The sequence below is a fragment of the Nanorana parkeri genome, unplaced genomic scaffold (genome assembly GCF_000935625.1).
Source record: "Nanorana parkeri isolate BGI_ZX_2015 unplaced genomic scaffold, ASM93562v1 scaffold1100, whole genome shotgun sequence".
Classification (NCBI taxonomy): Eukaryota; Metazoa; Chordata; class Amphibia; order Anura; family Dicroglossidae; genus Nanorana; species Nanorana parkeri.
In genome coordinates, this window is record NW_017307368.1 from 421,979 (window position 1) to 446,094 (window position 24,116).

General features: G+C 41.5%; 1 protein-coding gene across 1 annotated transcript in view; it reads right to left on the minus strand.

The window, feature by feature from the left end:
- The window catches only part of ZCCHC24 (zinc finger CCHC-type containing 24), a 96,541-nt gene that overhangs the window by 3,844 nt on the left and 68,581 nt on the right, over positions 1-24,116 (minus strand). Inside the window, exon 3 of the mRNA XM_018567826.1 lies at positions 3,435-3,599. Within this exon, the coding sequence (XP_018423328.1) occupies positions 3,435-3,599 (165 nt within the window). The remainder of the gene's footprint in view (positions 1-3,434; positions 3,600-24,116) is intronic.

The window sequence follows — 24,116 nt, forward strand, 5'->3', positions numbered from 1 at the left end:
AGGTGAGAGACTCCTCAACCTCCTCCTAGCACAGCAGTGTCAGTGTCAGTCAGCAGGAGGACAACAGAGGCTGTGAATATAAAAGTGCCGCTATACACACTCCCTGGCTGCTGCAGCGACATCTAGTGGCCGGGAAGTGTGTACAGCAGGGCTTTTCCATTCACAGCCGCTGCTGTCCTCCTGCCTCCCATACAATGTGAGGCGTCTAAGCAGTGCTGGGGCTGAGAAGGCTGCATTGAGACAGACCAGGCAAGCAGGTAGCAGTGGCTGGGGAGGGCTTGTATTCTTGTGAGTGTGCTTCTATTTTTAGTCCCAAGTCCAGCCCCTTACTAATTCTGGAGTCCAGCGCCTTACTAATTCTGGAGTCCAGCAATCTGTTGGGGGTCACCAAAAACTTGGCAAATGTTACCAAGGGGTCCCGGCCCTAGAAAGGTTGAGAACCACTGAACTAGGAGATTTTGGGTTTGATTAAATAGTACAGGTTGCACTTAGGGGCATAATTATAAAGCAGTGAATGTGAAATGTGCCAAACATTCACTGCAGTTGAACCAGTCAATGTAATTAAAAACATATGTAACAGGAAGATACACCTGCAAGAACTGTTTAGTGAGTGTAACATTCACTGCTTTGGATTCTGTGCCAAGCGTCATTCAATTATAATTCCTTTTTTGCGTTTGCCAAGAATGCTGTTAAAACACAAAACCATAAATAACTTTACAGCATACACTTATCAGGTGCACGGTAGCCGCATACATTTGTGCAAACATAAAATGAGAATGTCATATTTTATCATTAAGAAATTCTAAACTATCACTCCATATTTAAATATAGTAATAACCTTTAATTTGCACATCCCTGAAGCTTACTATTAAACATGGCTATGGAAACCCCAGGAACCTGGGAACCAACTTCACAACAAAAAAAAAGGAATTGCTAATACATAGCTTTTGAGTATCATTGTTTTGGTTATGGAAGAACCTCCATATCTCATTTCTCATCTCATTTAACCAGTCAGGCCAAATGAAGTCAACAAACTACGAATATATCCAAATGGCTTTTCAACAAATTGACCAGGTGTTTAAAGTGATGCCCAGGGTAATACTACAATCAAGGGTAGCAATGACTTCTTTGGCAATGTAGCCTTCAGGAACCAAAACATTTGACTTCTTTGGCTAACACTGCCTAATTACTACAGTAAGGTTCTCTGGCCAACGATTCATGTGATTTACAGGAAAAGGAGAGGAAAGGCTCTACTTGCATTTCCCTTCATGTTCCAGCAGTAGCAAGAACATTTCAACTGATTTTGTAACAGTTACTTTCTCACAGCTTTCGTATGGCTTTTACACTGCTGAATGCTTATGATTTTAGGGGCAGCATCAGAAAGAGAACATACTCTAGACAGGGGAACCACGCTAAAAAGATTTAGGAAGGGACAATGGGTGCAGCGTCAGCATCCATGCTGCAATTTACATTATGTTTCTAGTGTCAGGCAAAGGGAATGTTCAACATTGCATTTACACGTTCTGCACGAGCTGGCAACAGCACAATTTTCCTGCAGCTAATTATATCATTCCAGAGGTTTGCAGAGACAAGAACTGACTGTGTCTGTCATAAATATATAATTTAGTCTTAAATTCTACGTAACATAAAAATATGAAGAGGTTTGGAGCAGGCACACATTTTACATAAGGCCTGCTGACGTTTATGTTAACCAGATTCTGGGATGAGAATAGTCAAATTTAAAAGACTACAGTAAGGTTCTGGATAGATACGTTATTATATCAATAAATGCACTTATTCTGCCTCTGTGGTATAACTTAATATCATGCCACTTAGTTTTCTATATTACCTGCTAATCTGTGTCTGTTTCTCATTCTGAGTGCCCTGCTCACCTGTCCTTGGATCTATCAGTTTCTGCGGGTACATAAAGACGCCTTTATAACTTATGTGTAATTCTAATATGTGGAACTTTCTGCTACTCAGCTTTTGTGTTCTGCTCCCTAGCCCAGTTTCTGTCTTGTGCCTACTAACCTCAGCCATGATTCCCTGGTTGTTGTTATTCATGTATTCCATGTAGTCATCTATTTCCTGTCACATGCTTCTGCTTATGTTAGGATTTTGCTTGTACACCTACTCCAGGTTTCTGTCTATATTTAAAACATTCAACCAGATCACCATCCTTTCTGATCTCTGCTGATTTCATCATATGGTCTGCTTGTAAAAAAATAAGTCAAGGCAACTTGTATTGCTGTATTTTTCTTGAAGAAGTTTTGCTGGACATCCGTACAAAATTCTCTGGGAATAAATATGGTACATGTTGCTCCATTCAACATGATCTGTTAAACATAACCAACATGGGGTCAGAGACCTTGTGAAGTTAAGGGGTTGATTGTATTTGCATAATTGGAGCTAGCAAGTGTTATTAACCCACACAGTGAGAGGTGTTAAAACAGCATAGTCCGTGGCAGATGATAGATGTCTCACCCCCCCCCACCTCTATTCAAGCTTGGCCTCTCAAATTTTACATAAATGGCCTCTTTCACACCTCTTTTAAACCAGTCCTCCTCCCTGTCTAGGATGCGTACTTGACTGTCTTCAAAGGTGTGACCTTTTTCCTTTAGATGTAGGTACACTGCTGAATCCTGACCAGAGGGTTTGGCTCTTCTATGCTGTGCCATACGCTGGTGTAGCTGCTGCTTTGTTTCACCAACATTTTGGGTGAACCAGTTGTTGCCTCAGTGTATTGCTGGGTTTAAAGCAGGCAGGCATGTGATGTTTATTAAAAATCGTTCTGAGTTTCTCAGACACCCCAGCTAAATATGGTATGATCATATTCTTTTGTTTGTATGCTTTTCTCCCATTTGTCATTCTGAATGGACAAAGCTAGTCTGATGACCAGCTAAACGTCTTCAAGAAAAATACAGCGAGTCAAGTTGCCTTGATTTATTTTTTACAGATATACCATGACCTGGTTGAATAAGAACCTTCACTTTACTTCAGTGGCTTGTCATCTCATCTAATCATCACCCAAAAAACAAACAATTCATATCTCATCCCCAGTCTGCTGTGCTTCCAAGGAGGCACATGTGATATCACTTTACCTTCCTGCAGAGCTGGGAGCACAAAATCATATGAGAATGCTCTCCAGTCACTTGTAAGAGTGCATTTTCATGGGACTGTGAGCGCCCAGCAATTCCAGGAGTCACTGGTGAAGCACGGTGATGTCACCTATGCCTCCTGGATGTGTAGCAGGCTGGGCCAAGGTAAGTAATTTTTTTTACCAGGCAATCTGTTTGTTTACAAATTACTTTAAAAAAAAAACATTGGTGTTGGGAGCGCAAGGGGCTTGCAAAAAAAGCGGTCCTTACATGCCAAACAGCATACGTGATTTATAAACATTGTTTTGATGCCTAGACCATCACAATCTGGCTGACCTGTTTATGGGGGTAGACATTGATGTGGCACTTTATACACTCTTGTCCCATGTTGGCCCAGGAGTTCCCACTCATCCATTTCCGTTTGCACTTCGGACATTTGTATTCCCCGAAACATCGTTTCTTGCCTTGATATGGGGTTAGACCTTCACCCTTTGGACGAGCCTGGCAAAAAAAAAAAAAAGAGAATTAATGTACTCCATTTGTCACTTCCTGACATTTATAATGTAATACAAATGATTTTTTGCATCAACATACAGGTCAAATCCATGCCAAGCACATTTCCACCTTTCCTGGTAGTGTCACGGTGTAGCCATATACTACCAATTTGGTTGTGTTTACCCAAATAGCTCCGATGTCTCTGTGCTTGTCTCTACCTAATCTCTAATCAAGAAAATGTCATAGATGAGTGAACGACTTTTTTTTACACAAGAACAAAGTGGTTGTGCTGCTTCGGAAGAGTTTAAAATGTAAGGTGTCTCCCAGGAAAATGGAAATGGGACCTCATTACAACCAAGTGTTTAAAGTGGAACACCAGTCAGATATAAAAGACACAAAGAATGCAGCTACCCTACTAAATGTATTTTTATAAATGCAGTTTACAGGTGAGACTCGAATAATTAGAATATCGTGCAAAGTTCATTTATTTCACTAATGCAGCTTAAAAGGTGAAACTAATATATGAGATAGACTCATTACATGCAAAGCAAGATAATTCAAGCCGTGATTTGTCATAATTGTGGTGATTATGGCTTACAGCTCATGAAAACCCCAAGAACCCCAAATCCACAACCTCAAAAAAGTAGATTATTACATGCAATCAATAAAACAAGGATTGTACATAGAACAATATTGGACCTCTGAAAAGTACAAGCATGCATATGTACTCAGTACTTGGTTTGGGCCCCTTTTGCAGCACTTACTGCAATTACTTTTGCACGATATTCTAATTATTCGAGTTTCACCTGTAAGTACCTGGATTTCACAGCAGAGCTCAGACTCAAAGGGGAACTCCAGGATTTAAAAAAATAAACCCTTGCTGTGGGGCTACTCCCGCACTGCAAGGGTTAAATGCTCATTTTGTCTAGGGGCAAAAATAAATAAGAAATACTCACCCGATCTATTGTCTCACCTGGCTGCTAGAGTAGTCCCCACAGCCTCTTCTCCCCCGGGCTCTGGCTCTAAGGACCCGTGATGTCATCATGCCTAATACAGGTCTATTAGATATGAAGACACCAAGGGACATAACACAGCTGGAGAAGTATTTCTTCTTTATTTTTGCCCGTAGAGAAAAACGAGCAGTTAACCCTGTGCGATTTAGAGAGCAATATCTTGGTGGATTGGGGACAGGTGAGTTTAATACTAGACGGTGGGCTAGCATATAGGTGTAACTACACCAAAGTTGCAGTTTGACTTTAAAGGGCAACTGAAGTTGTACTATACAGGCCAATTGATTTAAATGGCCCTTTCCTGCATTAACCCCTTAATGCACCGGGCCCGTTTAAGGAGACTCCCAGCGTCGGCTTTACAGCTACTCCCCGTTCTATAGGACCGGGAGCGACGTGTATTGAATCACTTCCGGTCCCATAGCTGGGCTCCTGAAGCTTATATAGCTTATTTAGAGTGTAAATGTGATACTAAGGGTCTTTTGGAGTACTTGTCACCACCAATCTACTATCACATGGGGGGCTTGTAAGCTCCCTATGTGATAGCAATTAATGTAAAAAATAAGTAAAAATAACAGTTTTTAAAAATAGTATCAAATGAAATAAATGTAAAAAGAATGTAAAAAGTCCCCCGCGAGCACGTGCATCATAATGTAAACATACGTCGGGTACGCCTACCTATGAAAACGACGTTCGCGATACACATGCTGGGTATCGCCGCGCACACCAGAGTGAAAGCAATAATTCTAGGGTCAATATTAATGCGCATCTCAAAACGGATGGCCTGTATGGGCTTTTGAACGCCGTCTACGGACTTCTTGGGGTATTAAAATTTGTCGCCGTTTCACAGACACACACAATTTTTTATCTGGTCATGTTGTGTATCCATGTACTCATTGTAACCTCTTCTTTTATATTTTATTTTATTTCATTTATTGTCTTTTGCATCTGCCACCATTGTATTCTACAGGGTCTTGGCTTTCAGAAAATATATAATGTTTGGGGGTCTGAAGTAATTTTCAGGACTAAAATGGGGATTAGAACATGGGTGCAAAAAATTAAGCAAAGGCCTCGGTCATGAAGGGGTTAAGATGTGGGGATGCCTTGTCGCACTCCTTACCAGATTTCTCAGATTTCCTATGAGAAAAGTCACCAGCACACCAAAATCCTTTAAGGATCACCAAATACAGAAAAGGGGAGGAGGGATAGTGGTGTAAAAAATCCCATACCAAAGGAAACAAAAGGGGTCCTTAAAGGATTTTGGTGTGTTGGTGACATTTCTCATACGACATTTCCTGCATTAGACCCAGAAAAAAAGAAGATATGTACAGTATTTCAATGTGACCAGAAAACCATTTGTTGAATGCAGTCTTTGAGAAAATGTTCAATCGGTTTATATAATAATATGAGTGATCTGTCTGCATTTTTCCAGCATAAGATATGAAGAACTTGAATCATTACCGACAATTACCTGGCAATTTGAAAGTCAGTTTTGCTATAATTGTGTAAACTACTATGTATATAATAAAACAATAGTTGCTAGAAAATACTACTATTTCTATTACTAATATTAGTACTAGTATTAGAATGTGAAATCACAAATGTCACTAATCATTTGGACTCCAGAAAAGCTGTTTTTTGGATGGGTAGGATTAGAACCTCTGTTATTGCTATCTTTGTCCCACTGGGGAGATTTCCTCTTACTTCCTGGTCTAGTGATGGGGCAATTGGTAGTAAGGAGAAATCTTTCCAAAAGGAACACAGACAACAGTAAAAAAACTGGCAGGACTTATAATTATTCGCTCTTCTGTTCAAATCTTATAGACCCCTTTTAGACTGGCGGTCTGATCAGTTTGACTTTTCTGTTTTACAGACAGATCTCATCTGAGCTAACAATGCCGGTGTGAAAGGGGTCATAGGGTTTTGATAGCTGTCTCAGCATTACGGCCAACAAATGTTTGCTCATTACCAATACGGCAACATGTACTACATCTGTAGAAAGAACAAGGAAATAATAAGTGTCCTTTAATGAAGGCATACAGAAAGAGAGCTATAAACTCTGGGAAGTTATTTATGTGGCTGCCAGCATGTACAGCTGAGACAGAGCCATACAGTATGTCACCCTCTCAACAGACATGGGGAGCCATGTATAACCAGTGCCAGGAAAAAATACATAGACACAAGATTCCTAAGCTAAAATAACTAGATTTCCTCCATTGCATTTTATAGAGTTTTGCTTGCCAACTATGATTTATCACAATTAATATACATCCCAGTCCAAGCCAAATGCTCTCATTTTGTTGTAAATATAACATATTACAGTGTGAAAAAGTTTATAAAAAAAAAAGTGCCAAAGTTACAATTGGTGAAAAATGTAAAGTGTATTTGTAGCCAAACGTTTCTTTTCAGTTTTGGATAGAATAGGGGAAGGTTTAAACCCAGGGATAGGCACGGACCAAGGCTGTGGCAGACTTTTTCCAAAGTACAGACCTTAGTGAAGGATACCAAGGTACATTTCAAACTAAAACCATCAAAAAACACTCTAGTCTGGTGTGCGCATGCCTATGTATACGACAATTCAGAATTGCACCAGCTATAGAGGACTACAATTCCCAGTAATACATTATACAGTAATGCAGAAAGATTTGAAGCTACCTACTCTGTGTTGCTTCAGGATCACATCTACAGAGTCTCATGATGGCTCTCAGGTGGCCAGTGTGGGGATCTCTGGTGTTCGGTGCAGGGCTCTCTAGTGGGCAGTGCGGTATTTAGTCACTCAGGGCATTCCAACATACATTACAAAAAGCTTACATTTTATTGAATATGGGAGATAAAGGGATGCTTTGCTGTCCTCTGCAAAGGCTTCCCATCCGCCACCTCAGCATCGGGCCCCTATTATTCAGCCTTGGGCACCAGCTGCTTGCTGCTACTCTGCTATTCAGCATCGGGCCCCTATTATTCAGCTTTGGGCACCAGCTGCAGTGCTGTCCCCTGCAAAGGCTTCCCCAAACCTCCATCCCAGCGTCGGGCCCGTTATTCTGCCTTGGGCACCAGCTGCTTTCTGCTTCTCTGCAGAATGCTCCCCCACCCCCACCCCAGCGTCGGGCACCAAGAAAGTGCCACTCATGGACACCGGTGTCCGTGTACGGACACCTCGTCGATCCCTGTTTAAACCCCTGCGAGTTTAGAGTCTGCTGTCTGTGTTTTGCTGGGAGATTTCCATTCACTTCCTATCCTGCAGAAAATCTCATCAAACTGAGGTTTCCCTTCTTATGCAGCTGTCACTAGAACAGGTGTCCCAATTGGAAGCTATGCCCTCATCTCTTGTTATGGTGGCACCAGTAAACTTTTAGATCTCGTACTATCACTTTCTTTCTTGGTGGCAATGGTCTCCAGGACAAATACAGATGTTAATTCTCCCCAGGGGAAACACAGAAACTAATAGAAAATTTTGGCTTCCTCAGGTAAGTTTTGGCAAACTCCAATCTGGCTTTTTTATGTTTCTGTGTCAGCAATGGGGTCCTCCTGGGTCTGCTACCATAGCATCCCTTTTCATTCAGATGGTGACTTATAGTGCGTGCTAAACAAACGACAAACGCACTCAACAATTTGTTACCAGTTATACAGTAAGGTGCACACGAAACGGGCTTTGAACAGTAGAACGGCATCATGGCACACTCACAAACCAGCATGTAAAACAACTTGTCTCACCACTAAGGACAATGACGCCTTGTCCTTGAAGGCCTTGGCGCGGCAGTGCGGCTTACACATCCTTTGCAGAAGACGTGTATCCAAACCTCTGTCATTGTCCTTAGTGGTGAGACAAGTTGTTTTACATGCTGGTTTGTGAGTGTGCCATGATGCCTTTCTACTGTTATAGTGCGAGCTGACACAGTTGTACCCTGTGCCTGAAAGTCAGCTTGAATTTGTCTAGAAGTTGATTGAGGATCTTTATCCACCATTCGAACAATCCTTCATTGCAATCTTTGATCAATTGTTCTCTTTCGTTCACGTCCAGGGAGATTAGCTACAGTGCCATGGGCTGTAAACTTCTTGACAATGTTGCGCACAGTGGACACAGGAACATTAAGATCTCTGGAGATGGGCTTGTAACCTTGAGATTGTCCATGCTTTTCCAGAAAAACTTGGAATGCAATTATTTCTTGCAATTTGGAGAAATTGCCAATGATTGTGTCCAGTCCATTTTTGGAGTTTTGAGTGGAATGTGTCAGATTTGGCTTTTTTTTTCTCCACTTTTTTGTGTCATACCAATACAAGCAAAAGAAATAAACATGAGAATGCTTAAACATTTGTAATTGCAATCATTTTCTGCGCGAAGTGGTGCATTATCTGACAGAAATGTAGGGGTTCCAGTATTTTTGGTCATGACTGTATATACTTCATGTAAACAGATTAACCTATATTGTATATGCTTGAATCGTGTTGAAATGCAAGTGGAAAATTCATGTATTTTACTACAGTAAAATGGACAAGTGTGATTAGGCCCTTAAGGCTTGTTTGCTTATTCTGTAAAACAAATCAAAACTTCAAATACAAATCTTGAAGAGAAAATCAGTTACATACACACCAAATGATTTCCTTTTGGGTTTAAACGTTCTCTCCACCACAAGTTGGGAAAAAAAGCAGACCAAGCAGGAGGGAGCACAGCTATGTAACAATGTGGCGGTATATATTTATACTTGGTTCCTAATTGAAATTTTAAGTTTCAACAAATTCATGGAAATTAAATCTCATGTACTGAGTAAATACAGCTCTCTTGTGGGCAAATATGTGACATTATATAATAACAATTTTGTGAAAATGTGGATTCAATATGCTACCAGATGTCTTAATCCTAGCAGACAGGAACTACTGGCACTTTTATGAGGCTTCCTCTGTTGTTATCAGTGTAAAAATACTCCTCCTGGCTCCCCTATAATTGTTTACTGAGTCCTAACACTGACGGTCTTATCAGGCCCTTTTCACATGGTGCGTTCCAATCAGGTCTATCTGTCAGTGTTTCAGATCAATGTAACCCTATGGGCCAGTGGATGTAAACAGACCTGCATCTGTATACATCCGTGTCCGTCTAGGTCGAAAAAAAAATGGAACAGAGTTTCATTTTGGCAGACTTGAATGAGATGGATCGGAGGTAATCAAATGTAAACGGCCACGTCTGCTTACATCCGACTGCCTATAGACCTAACATGGGTCCATACAACTCCTCATTTTTTTCTTCCATTGCAAGGAGGAGGAAAAAACTGAATGGACAGGGATGTCACAAGAGGGATATATTTTCCATATTGTTCTGATCAGTAGGGGATCTGTGCATGGATCCCCTGCTGATGGAAATTGTCAATGCCCAAGTGAAAGGGGCCTTACGTCTAAACAGAGTTGTCCACACCTCTACATATACACAATCTCAAATACTCAACTACTAGTATACAAAAAATACTCACTAAGTCCTAACTTGCCCTCCGAGGAGGTACATTTGTTAAACATTGAGTTACCTTAATCTTACTGAACAGGCTACACAACCTATAAATACCTCTAATACCGTTCCCATAGTCCCATAGCCCCAAATACTGGAGCTCTGTAACAAGCACATTTTAATCCTGGTAGTATCACAGTGCAATGAGGCTTTGCTTGTCTACCCAGATCAGGGGTGCCCACAATTTTTTGTGGTAAGATCTACTTTTCAAATGACGAGCTACATGAGATCTACCACCGAAAAAAAAAACCCTGCTCTCTCTCCTGGCTGTCTCTCCTCACGCTCTATCTCTGGTCTGTCTCTCTCCTGGCCCACCTTGTGTATTTTGCAAACGGTGTAGTGCAACAGGCTGTGTATACTAATATTCTTTGATGTAATACATAGCACTTCAACCACCAGTATCCACCAGAAAGGTGTCAGGGAGCTTGGTTCAGCAGACTCAGGCTAGTAGGTAATCATGTGTGCACAGCTAAATAAATATACCAAAATGGAATAAAGGGGCCACCATTTACACCCTTCGTGATCTACCAGCATCAGCTTTGAGAGCTACTGGTAAATCACAATCTACCTAATGGGCACCCCTGACCCAGATGAACGATGTCATGGATGACTAACCTACTTTCTATTATGATTGAAAAAAAAACGGGTTGTGCTGCTTGAAGCCTGGTTCACATCTTGGGGGCCCGGGATGAGCGACCTGTGTTTTTCTGCAGCAGATTGCTAGCCACGATTGGGGTGCCATTAGAATTTAATGGCACCACAAGCATGGTTTGTGTTTGTGCACGATTGGACCGTGGACCGTGTGGCAAGCGTGCATGAGGCCGCGCAGATCGCTCAGATGCAAATCGGGCCTTAGAATAATTTTTCATGCAAGACATTTGACTCTTGTTTCTAACCCCTCACTTCAGTAAGCACCTTCTCCCGCACCTCAATTAGAGGCAACTATGGGGCCCATATCCTGCGTTTTTTATCCCGTTTGTTCTCTTGTGATAACTTTATAACAGAAAAAGCTAGAGTGCAGCGCTGAACATACATTTAGATTTCTCTTGTTCAGCACACAGACTCAAGGAGAAATAAATCACATGATTTCCCCATCCAAGCTAAACAGCATGGATCAAGGAATCTGCACTACCAGCTGCAGCATTCTCGGCTGCCTGATATCCGAACTGTACCTGCATCTGACTGCATCTTGACTTTTGTTGAGGTGGGTGTTGGTTGCAGGATCACCCATGGCTTGAATTCAAAGCAATGTATAACTACCTTAAGGCACCACTATGTGACAAGATTGGTGAGTTTTGTTTAGAGGAGACATCATAGATGCTTGCTTTTAAGGGTAATCCAAGTATACACATCAGAAGTCCTTTCTTCTCTTGCTGCACACTTGTTCCAGGTCAGTGACTCAGAAAACACTGAAGCCGGGTACAGCCAGTAGAATTTTTAAATTGAAGTCATCAGTGGTGAACTATGAATTTTTTTAACACAATAATAACGCAATAGAAGGAAATATATGCTAGATATTACACTGCACTCCAAGTAATATTCCCAGTGACCCTGATTCACTAAAGGAGTATAATGTTTTCAGTAGAGCCAGTAACACTCTCCTATGTATATTAAATACTGTAGTTCCAGTCTATCATCCTGTGTGCCAGTGCAGTCTGACTTTGTCCACTTTATTGCTGTCACTGTACTTTAAAAAAAAAAAAAATGTTGGTGGAATATTAAACTGTGTACTTAGAGGTCACCCATTCTGGATCCTTACACTTAGATTTGAACGGCTAGCAGTGTAAGGTAACAGTCTGCCCTGTTCTAGTCATTAGCTCTAGGTATACAGATGTGGAGTAGACCAGCTATTTCTTTCAGCCTCTCTGCCTCCATCCTTGGCATGCTTTGTGCGGTCATGACATCTGGTTTCAGCAGTGTTATACTAAGGGTAGGCAGCTGATTGTTGTAGGGGGGGGCAACACAAGATAGTTGGCCCTGGGGCCCAGAGCTGTCTAGTTACAAAGTGATTTATGCAGATAGCAATAACATTTGGAAACTACATTTAGATAAAAAGAATATGTCAAGTTTGGCAACCTCTATATAGTGTGCTATGAAAACTAAAAATATTCTGTATTACTGGAGGATTTTAATTAGAAAAGGAGATTGGAGAGGCAGGAGGGCACTTTAATGGCTTTGCGTCAAGGTCCCAGCACACATAGGTACAGCCCACTTTATTACATCACAGTTTGCAGCAAACACCGGGTCACCTTCTCTTGTTGCCATGCATGTATCTTTTTGTGCTGCCCATATCTTGTTTCCACTGCTTTCTACTACTGTATGAAAATGAGATCCCTGAACACTGAAATGCATAACTTGTGAACTTTATGTAGAGATAGTCAGAGAAATGGATACTAGTATTCTTCACAGACAACTGCACAAGTATCACACAGCTCAAATCAGGCAACTGCATCTCCTCCTGGTTAACTAAAACAAAAACAAAACTGACGTATGCCGTGGTGAAAGAGCCCAGGGTGTGGAATTCTGGAATCATAGCCTGCAGCACACGCACGCAAACCCTACAACGCGGCAAATGAAAGCCAGCTCTACTCCCCTAGGAAAGATGACAGAGGTCCTCGACGTGCAGGACTGCAGCAGTGCACTGTGGCCTACACCTCTATCTGCAAATACCACTGCAATCTAGTCATCAATTTCTGCTGATGAAGTGACTTCAAGTCATCCTCCAAGACCAGAAAGCTGTATAAACAATCGGCAGATGATTGCTTAACTTTTAAAAGTTTGTTATTTGTTAGATAGATAGATAGATAGATAGATAGATAGATAGAGAGCATCTATCTATCTAGTTACAGTTTTTCAATGCAGTTCAGTATCAGTGCCTGTACTAAAAACAGTCCTTTATTATCCCACCCCTACCAATCATAATCAACCCTGCACTGCAAAATCACAATTGGAAACTGAAATCTGGAATGTAGAAAAATTAACTATCTGAAACCAAAAATTGCTGCACAAGAAAAGTGACAACAAAGGCCTTGGGATGGAGGTCTTGACTGACTTGAGGTATAAACCTAAACAACCAGTGGTTGGTGATCTTTACTTACGTACTGGCATTCTGTCTATTGACAGTACCTTACTGGCCAATAAGGCACCACCACTGGATCCCTGTCTGGTGGGTACGTGGCAGAGGGATTAGTGCAGCCAGTTGTCAAGGCTCTTTTAGTACTAAAATCAATATGGAGAACCACAGGTTTGGTTCAATAATCATGCTTAGCATATTTTCAATAAAGATTTTAAGCCTACTTATTCTAAGAGTTGTGATGTTGGGGTGGTTAGCACAAATGGTGAGCGCTTAAGGAACAGTCTTGAAGCCGTTTTAAACAAAAACAGGACAGTCTTTTATTTCATTCAGCAACAGAAAACAAAGCTTCAACGATAATACAAGGTCTGCTTGTATTTCAGCAAAACTGAAGGTATGACAATCTCACCACTCCAGGTTGTTGCACATACTCCTTGTGTCCCAGTCCCTGGACATTAGAGTATTTCTTAACAGAGCCACAGTCCACCTCTCGTGGCACTCTTAAACACATCCCTCATGTGTCACTGGCTCTCTGTCTCCTCTGCTGTCTTCGAGGTGCCTCTGCCTCAGCCACCTGGCTCCCCTCTGACGTCTGGGTGGAGTCCTCCTGACTCCTGAACACCTCTGGTCCTCTTCCCAGCTGGAGCCCAGAACACTAGCCAGCACCCTTCTCATAAGCAATTAGGTGCTGGCAACTATTAAACAATGGACCCAGGAATGGAGATTTCATCCCTCCCAATTCTCTTTGAAATCTTCCAGTTCCAGGATCCCATGCCAAATCCAGGTTTTCTAGGGAGAGAACTGAAAAGCCAGTTGTTTCCCAGCAAAATAATTTGTTTTCTGGAACTGCTCAGCCCCTCTGGCTGAGAGTCCTGGGTGACTACAACCCCCAGTTCTACCGTGGGATTGCCACACAACACCACAGAGTCTAGTCTCTCTACACAGCTTGCTAATGAATTAGGTGGAAAAATTCCTTTTAATGGCCTAAATAAAATAAATGGTGGAAATCATAGAAAGGACTGCTTTCTATCCACAAACCCCATATTAGAGTATTGGGCAGTGCAGAAATGTACCTGTAGTTTGTACAAGATGGAAAACAATAGGATGAACCCTGTTGCTTCCCCTAAATTGGGAAGGAAGAGAGGTGGACAGAAATGCGACCGCAGTGCTGAGATCTATAAGACCAGCGTCTCCACAGCGGGCACAGAAGTTGCAGGCCTCCCACCCACAGGTATACTGAAGATCTGCGGGAGTCCGTAAGAAATTTAAGGGTTTATTTATAAAAAATTGCATAACTACTCATCCAGCAAAACTGCATTACATTTGTGCTGAGCACATTAACCAGCTGTTGTGGGAATGGGGCAAAATCAAATGTTTTTAAGGCTATTTTCTCTTGTGGTCGAATCTGCGTCCCTCAGATATTATGGGATATGAGCAGTGGATCGGGAAAAGACGGTATTATGGCCACTAGATGGAGCTAAGGATCATAAGAAATAAATACATCTAGTGAGAGAAAATAAAATGTAACAATTCTAGAGCACACTGGAGGGAATTATCAGATAAATGTAACCATTGCTACTACGGTGATCCCTATATATTTTTTATTTATAGTCCACTTAACATTTTATATAGATAGGGTTGTTTTATAAAATCACATTGGTGATACACAGTGTGGTAATTTTGAATAAAGTGTTGGTGGAGTTCTTCAAAACTGTGGGTAAATCACATGTTGAACTGGCCGAATATTTGCAGTAGACTTATAAAACCACATTAATTTCTCTTGTGGACAGCTGTTTATAATTTCTTGGCATTAACAGTATTGTTAAAAAAAAAAAACTGCTTTGTTTACAACTTAAAAAATAGTTGACCTAAACATGGGATCTCAAACCTAGTGCTCATATTTGATGATTGCCAGCTACACTAGACAATCAACAGGTAGAAACTGGGTTGTGTGAACAGAAAACTGCCCATTTATCCCGAAACTTCTATCAACAGTGAAACTAAATACATCTCGGAAAGGGCACATTACACTTCTCCTGTTCGGTCTGATACCTGTCAATCTGCTTCTGCTCTCTCATACCAGTAGTGATAGTCATGTCATGAGTTATGTCACAAGCACAAATTACTTACTGTATTTGCTGGCGTATAAGACTACTTTTTATACTTAAAGGAGAACTATGGGGTCAGTGTTTTTCCCAATAGTTCTCCTTAGGGTAACGGGAGGACACAAACTAGCGTCCTCCCGTTACCCTAAGCTCAGTATACCGCGAGCTACAGCTTGCGGTATACTGAGACGCCGCAGCCGATCCCGACTTAGATGACGGGATCCGCCCAGCTGCGTGAGTGACAGCTGGCTCTGCCTATCTACAGGCAGAGCCAGCTGTACCCGCCCCCTCCCCCGTCCGTTCCGCCAGCCAGCGCTGGCAGATCGGAGCGGGGAGAAGGGAATCCAGCCCCTCCCCATCACTGCAGAGAGCCGTGACAGGATCGAGAGGCGAGCGAACCCGGTATGTGTTCGCTCACCTCCCGATCTACTGCGCCGACCTGTGACAGTCTCATTGTCACAGGTCAGCTAGAACTATGAGGTGAGTGAAAAGCACTCACCTCATAGTTCTCCTTTAAGAACATCCCTCAAAAATCGGGGGTCGTCTTATACGCGGGGCATACAATGTATACCTTTAGTTCGTTTGGGCCAAGCTGGCCCAAAACGAACATCCCTAATCTGTCAGCCCGCTGGATGTGCGGTAATACTGTATGTACGGTAGCTTCGGCTACATACAGTACACCGCGCTGAGCCAATCACGGCTAGCGATGTACACAACCTCTGCCAATCCAGGCAGGCTTTGTATTCATTAATAGAATACATCGCTCGCCATGATTGGCTCAGCACGGTATACTGTATGTAGCCGAAGCTACCGTACATACAGTATTACGGCACATCCATCCATTATGTTTTTAAATGGTGTTGCCTCGGAAGTGGGGTAGTCTTATATATGACTAGTATAGCCCAAAACCTATGTTTTAAGTGGAAAATTGGGGGGTTGTCTTATACACCCAGTCGCCTTATACGCCGGCAAATACGGTATTTTCCTGTAGTTTGTAAAGAGAACCATGTATACAAATGTAATTAAAGAGGAACATCCCCCTCTTTACTTCCTTTTCTAAATCCCTCTTACCTACTGGGCAGATGTATCCTCAGTAAACATAATCAATTGCCCAGCGTTGCCCTACTGTGATCCGCTGCCAAAACCTGGGTCCAGTATCACCATTTTGGTCCTTTTCAGTCATGGGGAGCCAGCTGCCTTTTCTAGGTTCAGGCAGCCTGCCCCCTATGACTTGTATCAGGTTTTCCCACTGCCCGCTGTGTGTCCCTGCTCCTACAGTCTTCTGGAATATATGATGGGGATATCCAAGTAGCCTGCGAGAGAAGGTCACACCATTCATACCTAAGTGAGAATGGATGCAAGGGGATGGGAGATGGGGAGAAAATGTAACAAACAAAAAAATGGCTAATAACTGCACAGCGGGAAAGGGGGGTTCAAGTTAGTGGACTGAAGGTCTAATACACAGATTAAATACTTAAAAGCAGGGCCGGGTTTACTCTCTCTGCTGCCCCAAGGCCAGGTTCCTCAATGTGCTCCCCCCCCCCCCCCCCAGCAACCAGATGGGTGGGGGGGGGCAGTGTTGGTTTTAATTTTTTCTTCATTATTTTTTTTTTTTTAAAGTGATAAAATAAAGTCATTTTGATTTTTTTTCTTTACATTTTTATTCATCTTATCTTTTACTTTTTTATTTTTTGTAATTTTTTTATTTTTTACTTTATCACTTTATTTTTTTAAATTTTTACATTTGTATTTATGTTATTATCTTTAACTTTTTTATTTTAATCATTATTTCTTATTATCTTATTTTATTGTTTTTTTACTTTGCATCAATTTTATTTTGTTTTAATTTTTTTCACTTAACTTTATTCCTATCACACAAGAGATGTGTGATAGCATTTGGACCTGACAGGTTCTCTTTATTGAACCTGTCACCTCCAATACAGGAGTTTGAGCACAGCACTGTGCTGGCTCTCCTGTGACAGCTGGGTTGGGAAGGCTGCGAGTACAGCTCTCCCGTCTCAGTGTTCACCTGAAACCACGGCGGGGAGGCATTGGGGAGAGGCAGCCAGGGGTGGTGGCGGACCAAGGAGGGGGAATGGCGGGGGAGGACGGACAAGAAGGCTAATTGCAAGTGATCAAGGCATTGCTGAAATCACTTGTACAAAACAAGCTGCAGCTTCCCATAAATGTAGAAAAAAACTACCCGGCCGGCACTGCATGTTTCGGGCGTTGGGCGATAGGAATCCTACACCCCTGCCGCCCCTCTACTCTCTTAAACATGCATTAGGAAGACTTCAAGCAGTGCAGTTATATGCTTTGCAAATGCTTGCAAAGCCTGATGTCTTCACACCAGCATTTGCAAGCTGAAAAACTGCTATATGTATAAGTGCTTAGAGTGCAGATACTGCTGCAACTCACAAGTAAAATACATGACAGAAATGAGTACATTTAATATATTATGTCTGTTTTGTGCAGACTAGAGATGTCCTTTAAATAAATGCTTTAATCTTAATAACGCTTATTTTTTAAAGTCATGCATGCGATGCAATTTTTTGGGGAGAGCTTAACGTAGGACGTAAGGACAGCTGGATTCTATTGAAGAAAAGGGTATGTCGGTGCCAAGTAAAACAGCAGAGAGAGGAAAGCGCTCAGGTTTGTTAGTTTGAAGGAACAGACCACATGGTGTCCACGGCAGGCTAGGCACAGCCAGAGCCAAACCAATGGGGCTTTGCCAAAGACTTGAGATAACACTGGACTAAGTTCTTTATATTTTTTGAGCTGCATCTTCAAGTCTGAGCTCCTGCTTCAAACCAAAAGATAAAAAAAAATATCTGAGAAAAACATAAGCCCAAAAAAACATATTGCTGAGAAGGCTTTTTTTTTGTGTGGACTTGGATAGTAAAATGTGATTCTGCATTTATTTAGTCTGCTTATGAAAAAGGTTGCCAATTTTTTATTGGCAACCTAATTTTTTTTTAAGTAGTTAAAAGGGATAGTTCACCTTTAATGAAAAAAATCCATATACATTACAGCTTAGAGTATAAGTTAAAATACTGCCCTCCATTTAAAAAAATGACACTTTTTTTTTACTGTAGCTGCCGTGGGCTCCCCCTATACATGCTTATGTGACCCCAGCCCCTCATGGACTGCGCATGTGTGGTTAGCCAAGCTGAGTTCTTGTAGCAGAGTGCTTGTTCATTAGGGGCTGAGGTCCAACATCAACAGAGAGGGGGAGCCCATCGTAGCAGCAGTAAGACAAGTATAATTTTTTTAAATGGAGGACAATATTTCATAGAAGAACTTTTGAAATGTTAACCCTTGCTAACCCCACACAGCCAAGGGCTAAGTGCTAATTTCTAGGTGCCAAAAAAACAAAACAAAACAAAAAGTTACACTCACCTGATCCTTGGAGATGGATGGCTTTTAAACCGGTTACCTGGAGCCCCTCTCCCCCTCTTCTAAATCGGTCTAAAGATCCTTGAGTCATCATTTGTTACACACAGTGTATAGGACATAAGAACACCAAAGGTAATACCATTGCTGCAGCGGAGGAGATAGGCTTCAAGTACCGGAGTAGCAGCCAGCCTGCTCCGAGGATCAGATGAGTATAACATTTTTTTTAGCACCTAGACAAAAACGAATGGGGTAGCCCCACTGCAAGGGTCAAGAAAACGTTTGCTTGGAGTTCTGCTTTAAGTAAAAAAACTAAAAAGTTTATAAAACTAAAGTTTATTCAAATATATGAAAAACACCCAAAAAAGCCCCCACCCCAATGTACACACACATAAGATCGCAAACACGAGCGCCAGGTGCACATGCATACGAAAACAACAACACATACAGTATATTAGGTATCGCCGTGCACGTCAGAGTGACAGTAATTATTCTAGGATCATATTCACTATTAACTCCAAACTGACAACATGTAAAGGCTTTAAATGCGTCAACTATGGGCAACATCTTTTATATTTTGCCTAAAAAAAATGGGTATTCTATTGTGTTTGTGTACACTAATTAAATGTGAGTGTATTTTTTTTAACTAAAAATATAGATTTGATAAGCACTAGCGCAATTGTCATGTGACATAAAATATTGCAATATCATTTTTTTTCTCTGGGGTCTCTGCTTTCAAAAAATATATAATGTTGTGGGGTTTTATGTAATCTTTAGACCTAAAATTTGCATTTAACATGTGTGCAGAAAAAAAAAAAAAGATTTCAGCAGGAAAAGGGTTAAAGTTGAACAGGCAGATAAAAAATAAACAAATGATTTTAGCTCTGTGGTCCTCTAGTGGCAAAAGGGTACTGTGGGCGTAATCTCTGGATTAAAGGGAAATATTGCAGCAAAAGCTGGTTTTGGTGTATCAGCAGTGAAAGGGTTAAAGTTGAACAGGCAGATAAAAAATAAACAAATGATTTTAGCTCTGTGGTCCTCTAGTGGCAAAAGGGTACTGTGGGCGTAATCTCTGGATTAAAGGGAAATATTGCAGCAAAAGCTGGTTTTGGTGTATTTTAATGGATTATTCATTTGTAAATTGTTACTTTCAGCTTCAATTCTGCTTTAAATGTCTCTTTTGAAATTTCCCTAATTGATTAACACATTTAAAAAAATCTTTTTTTATATAAAAGACTTTATGAAAAGTATGTTTATAATTTATAGGGTCCCTTTAATAACTGCCACGTGTATTTTCTCCCCCGTTACTTGAAGCAGTTCTAGTGTTTCATGAGTTAAACTTGAGCTGCCAAGCTAGTCATTCACTTGGTATTATTCAGGAAACAAGCCATCAGAAATCTTCATGTACAGATAAGCTGGGACAATTGGCTTGAGATTTCACCTAGAATGCAGGACAATCCCACAGTTCTAGAAAACTGTCACACTCTGGTACGAGTTCATACAAAGCTACAGCGGAAACACAAATCTATAACTGAGTGAAAAGATGTGCCAAATATCCTGTGGTAGGATCTGTATAAGGCCAGATTAATACTGACTTGCCAGTTCATAGCATCCCAAAAGCTACGGCTTTGACAAGCTTTGCCTTTTTATTTAATTGATAAGTCACCTTAAAAAAAGGAATTTTTGCTTCCACATGATTGGAAGACTGAAGCGAAACAGCTTCAGCTTATTCACTAAGCATTGCAATGTAAAAACCCTCTACTCCTTTAGTAAATCGGCCCCATTACATCTAAAATAACTTTTTTCCGTCATCAAACATAACTTCTTTAAAAAGAACTATAGCCAAACCTTCTTTTTGGCTTGAGTCCTTATTTGGGTCACAGGAATACATTTACTAATGTACGCCTGTGTCCCAAAGTCAGCAACTAGTGGGCTACTGCCTGCTGTATGCTGACAGCGTACAGCTGCGCTGCAGCCGGGGCAGATCCGGGAAAGGTCCCAGCAAGATTGCCTCTCTAGAGCCAGAGCCAACTGTGCCCGCCCCCTCCCCTGTCTGTCCCTCCAATGAGCATTGGAGGAAAAAAGGACTGACAGTCACCGCTCTCTGCATAGAGAAGACCGTGAGCTGCACGAACATCGGTTTGTGATCGCTCAGCTCTCGATCTATAGAGCCGGCATGTTACACGCGTCACATGCTGGCTCTAAGTATTAGGAAGAGTACATTTTACTCTCTCAATTGCCTCTCCTTTAACCTCTTGCCGTCCGCCCGTAGTAAAAAAATGGACGGACGGCACTGCTGCATTTGCGGGTTGCTGTCTCCAGACGGCAATTTTTTTCTGCTCGCGCGCGCCCCCTAGGGGGCACGCACGGGCAGAAAAGACCCGACGGTTGCACACACCCGTTACCGGGTGTTTCACATATAGGCGATCGGCGGGTCCATAGCCCGCCAAGTACCGCAGTGCTGAATACTGAAAAATGGCCTGGATGGGAAGGGGGTTTAACACCGCGGATGTCAACTGGTTAATTGCCCATTCTGGTTCTTTGACCCACTGAGTAAGAAGATGTACAGTTTGAAATCTGTCAGCCCCTCCATCCCATGATTATCTATCTATCTATCTATCTATCTATCTATCTATCTATCTATCTATCTATCTATCTATCTATCCTCTGTAAACCCTTGACCCTGTCTCATTTCTAATTGAATATGCCTGAAGAGAAGTAGTCCTGTGGCACAGAGAATTACTAGAAAATTAGAAAATATCTGTATATGTAAATGAAAGCATTTAATATTGGCAGATTTCTTTATTGCTCTCTAGTTAATCATGAAAGCCGTCACTTTATCTTAAACAAAGTCCAAAGTCATAAAGCTGGATATACGCGTTTTGAATTTTGGCTGATTCCTGCTGAATCACCCAAAACTCAATCTATAGGTCACCATCCTGACACCACCTGGCTCTACAGTTAATTTTTCAAGAAACTTTTGTCGAAAATTGTCAGACGTCATGGCTCCCCCACATTGTCCCATCAGAAGTATTGCCCCACCTAGTATTCATTGGAAAAGTACTAGCCGTTCGCTAAATGGGCGCTGTGCTGTGAGGGACCTGCTGTGTTTTAGCCACGGAGGGGAAAACAAGACCCGGAAAACACAGTAATAAACTGTAGTGTGGCTACTACAGCGTATTACATGATTCCCATGTCTTAGCCAGGGATAATTTATATATACTTACATTGAGCCAAGCTGAACCAAAGTAAGTATGGTATATGTAAACTGCTACAGTTGAAGTTCATCTTTTATCCCTCCAAATTAATGCCAGATTATATTCCAGGTAGCACCTGGCTTAAATCTTTCTTAGTGGGGATTCAAAAATGCATGCCAAAAGATGTCAGGCGAATCATACAAAATCTGGGACCAATCTGATTAGCTTGACCCGGTGTAATCTTCACTGGATTCAACTGTTCATCAGTAGTTGTTTGTCCTACTTGTATGCAAAGCTGTCATTCATTCCTGATTTCCAGGAACAATACTTGATTTTGTAAAGCAGGGTTTGCAAAACTAAACTATACACACAAACATTTGTAGGCATTTTCAACTACTTTCAACCAGCTGTAACCCTTCCCCATTCTACTAAAAATGTGTTTTTGTTTTTTCCAGTTGTCCCCATTGGAGAAATTTTCCTTCACTTTCTGCCCACATGTGTGGAGAATTATCCCCAAGAGGGCACAATAAAAGCCTGACAGAGGTTCTCACACTTCCCCGCTTTATTGAAGAAGAAAAAATAAAACAAAGGTTTTGGTTGGAGATAAGCTTTAGCCCTCGTTCACACCTGACCGTTTTGTAGCGCGTTCTACGCTCGATGAACGCTCTACAAAACGGTCAAAAATATAAATTGCATTGTAGTCAATGGCCTCGTTCCCACCTTGCCGTATTTCCACCCGTCCCTAACGCCCTACAAAACGGCCCACGCCTGAAAAGGTCCAGGTACTACTTTGGGCCGTTTTGTAGGACGTTTTCCATTGGGATACAGCCAAGTAGCCTTCGGAATCGCGCGACGGTCGCGCAACTTTTTTACCGCGAACCGCGGTAAAAAAACGCGCGACAGCCGCGCATATTACAATACGCCTAGGTGTGAATGGGGCCTAAAGCCCCACTTGAGTCACTGCCATAGAACCAGCCATTCAACCAGCATTTTCTGAAGGAGAGGGCAGCAATGGCAGCCTCTATGTTTCTTGCATAGTGTAATTACCCATCAGTCAGCAGACACTGATTCCTATGATCATGTCATTTACATTTCTCATACACTATGATGATGAAGTCATTGGTATATGCCTGTTTCTTCAGTATATAAACACGTCTCATTAAACCTAACAGCTGGGGGCTGGAGGGAATCAAATCTCTGGTTGGATTTCACAGGAGCATCGCACATAAACTTTGAACTAGAAGAAAAATAGAGACAGGACTACTGTATGTGCAAAGTTACAGTAAAATATAAGGTCACATAAGGTCATGACATGCTACCCGTGACTCACACAGTACATATATTCTTACTCTGCACCCTTTTAAAGCTGCATTGCTCTCTTCTTCCTATTGCAGCTTTAAATCCTGCTCAGGAAATGTACAATTCTCCGCTGACCTACAGAATGGTTAGAGGCGTATCTGGGAGAGACTGACAAGACACAAAAATGAACATTCCCCTCTCTAACACAGCAAATTTTTACCTATTGCAATCTTTGTTTTTAGGAAGATGCTCCCAATACACACTTATATTATTGGAGGTAATACATTCTTTTAAAAGAAAAAAGTATGCACATCTTTAATTTAATATTCTGTATTTATATTTACTCCCATTCATGGGAATTATCCTAACTCCTATCTCTAGACTCTCCTCTCTGTACCTATTTTTTTTTCCAAACTATTTCTTTTATATTAGTTATCAAATATCAACTTTTGTTTTAATCATACCTACATTTAGACTCCAAATGTTAGAAATCAATACACTATGGTATAATATTATTCCCATACTGTCCATTGGAATAATTGTAATTGGTATTTATGCTATATTCCCATGTATAATTTTTTTCTGGCATGATATACTTTGTCTGATAAACATATCTGTTACCTATTGCTTGCAAGTAAATAAAAGTTAAAACTGAGCTGTATATCCACAGACTAGGACACTGACCTAGATATTTTTTAATGTCAATTAGGAGTTGATTTATAAATCATCCTATTATCACATTTTAGAAATTCTACCAAAAACAGTAGTATGTGAAGAAGAGGAGCACAGTGGAGTGGGGCGGTTATGGCAGTAGGCAACATGTTCAGGGTAGGAGTGTGGAGGGTATGACAGCGGGCAGTACAGGGACCCCAACCTGAAAAGAGTCATTTCAGCGAAGTGCCCTTCTTATTTCAGGGAGGTGCCCTCTGTCTGTTGCCCCCCCCCCCTCCCTAAAATG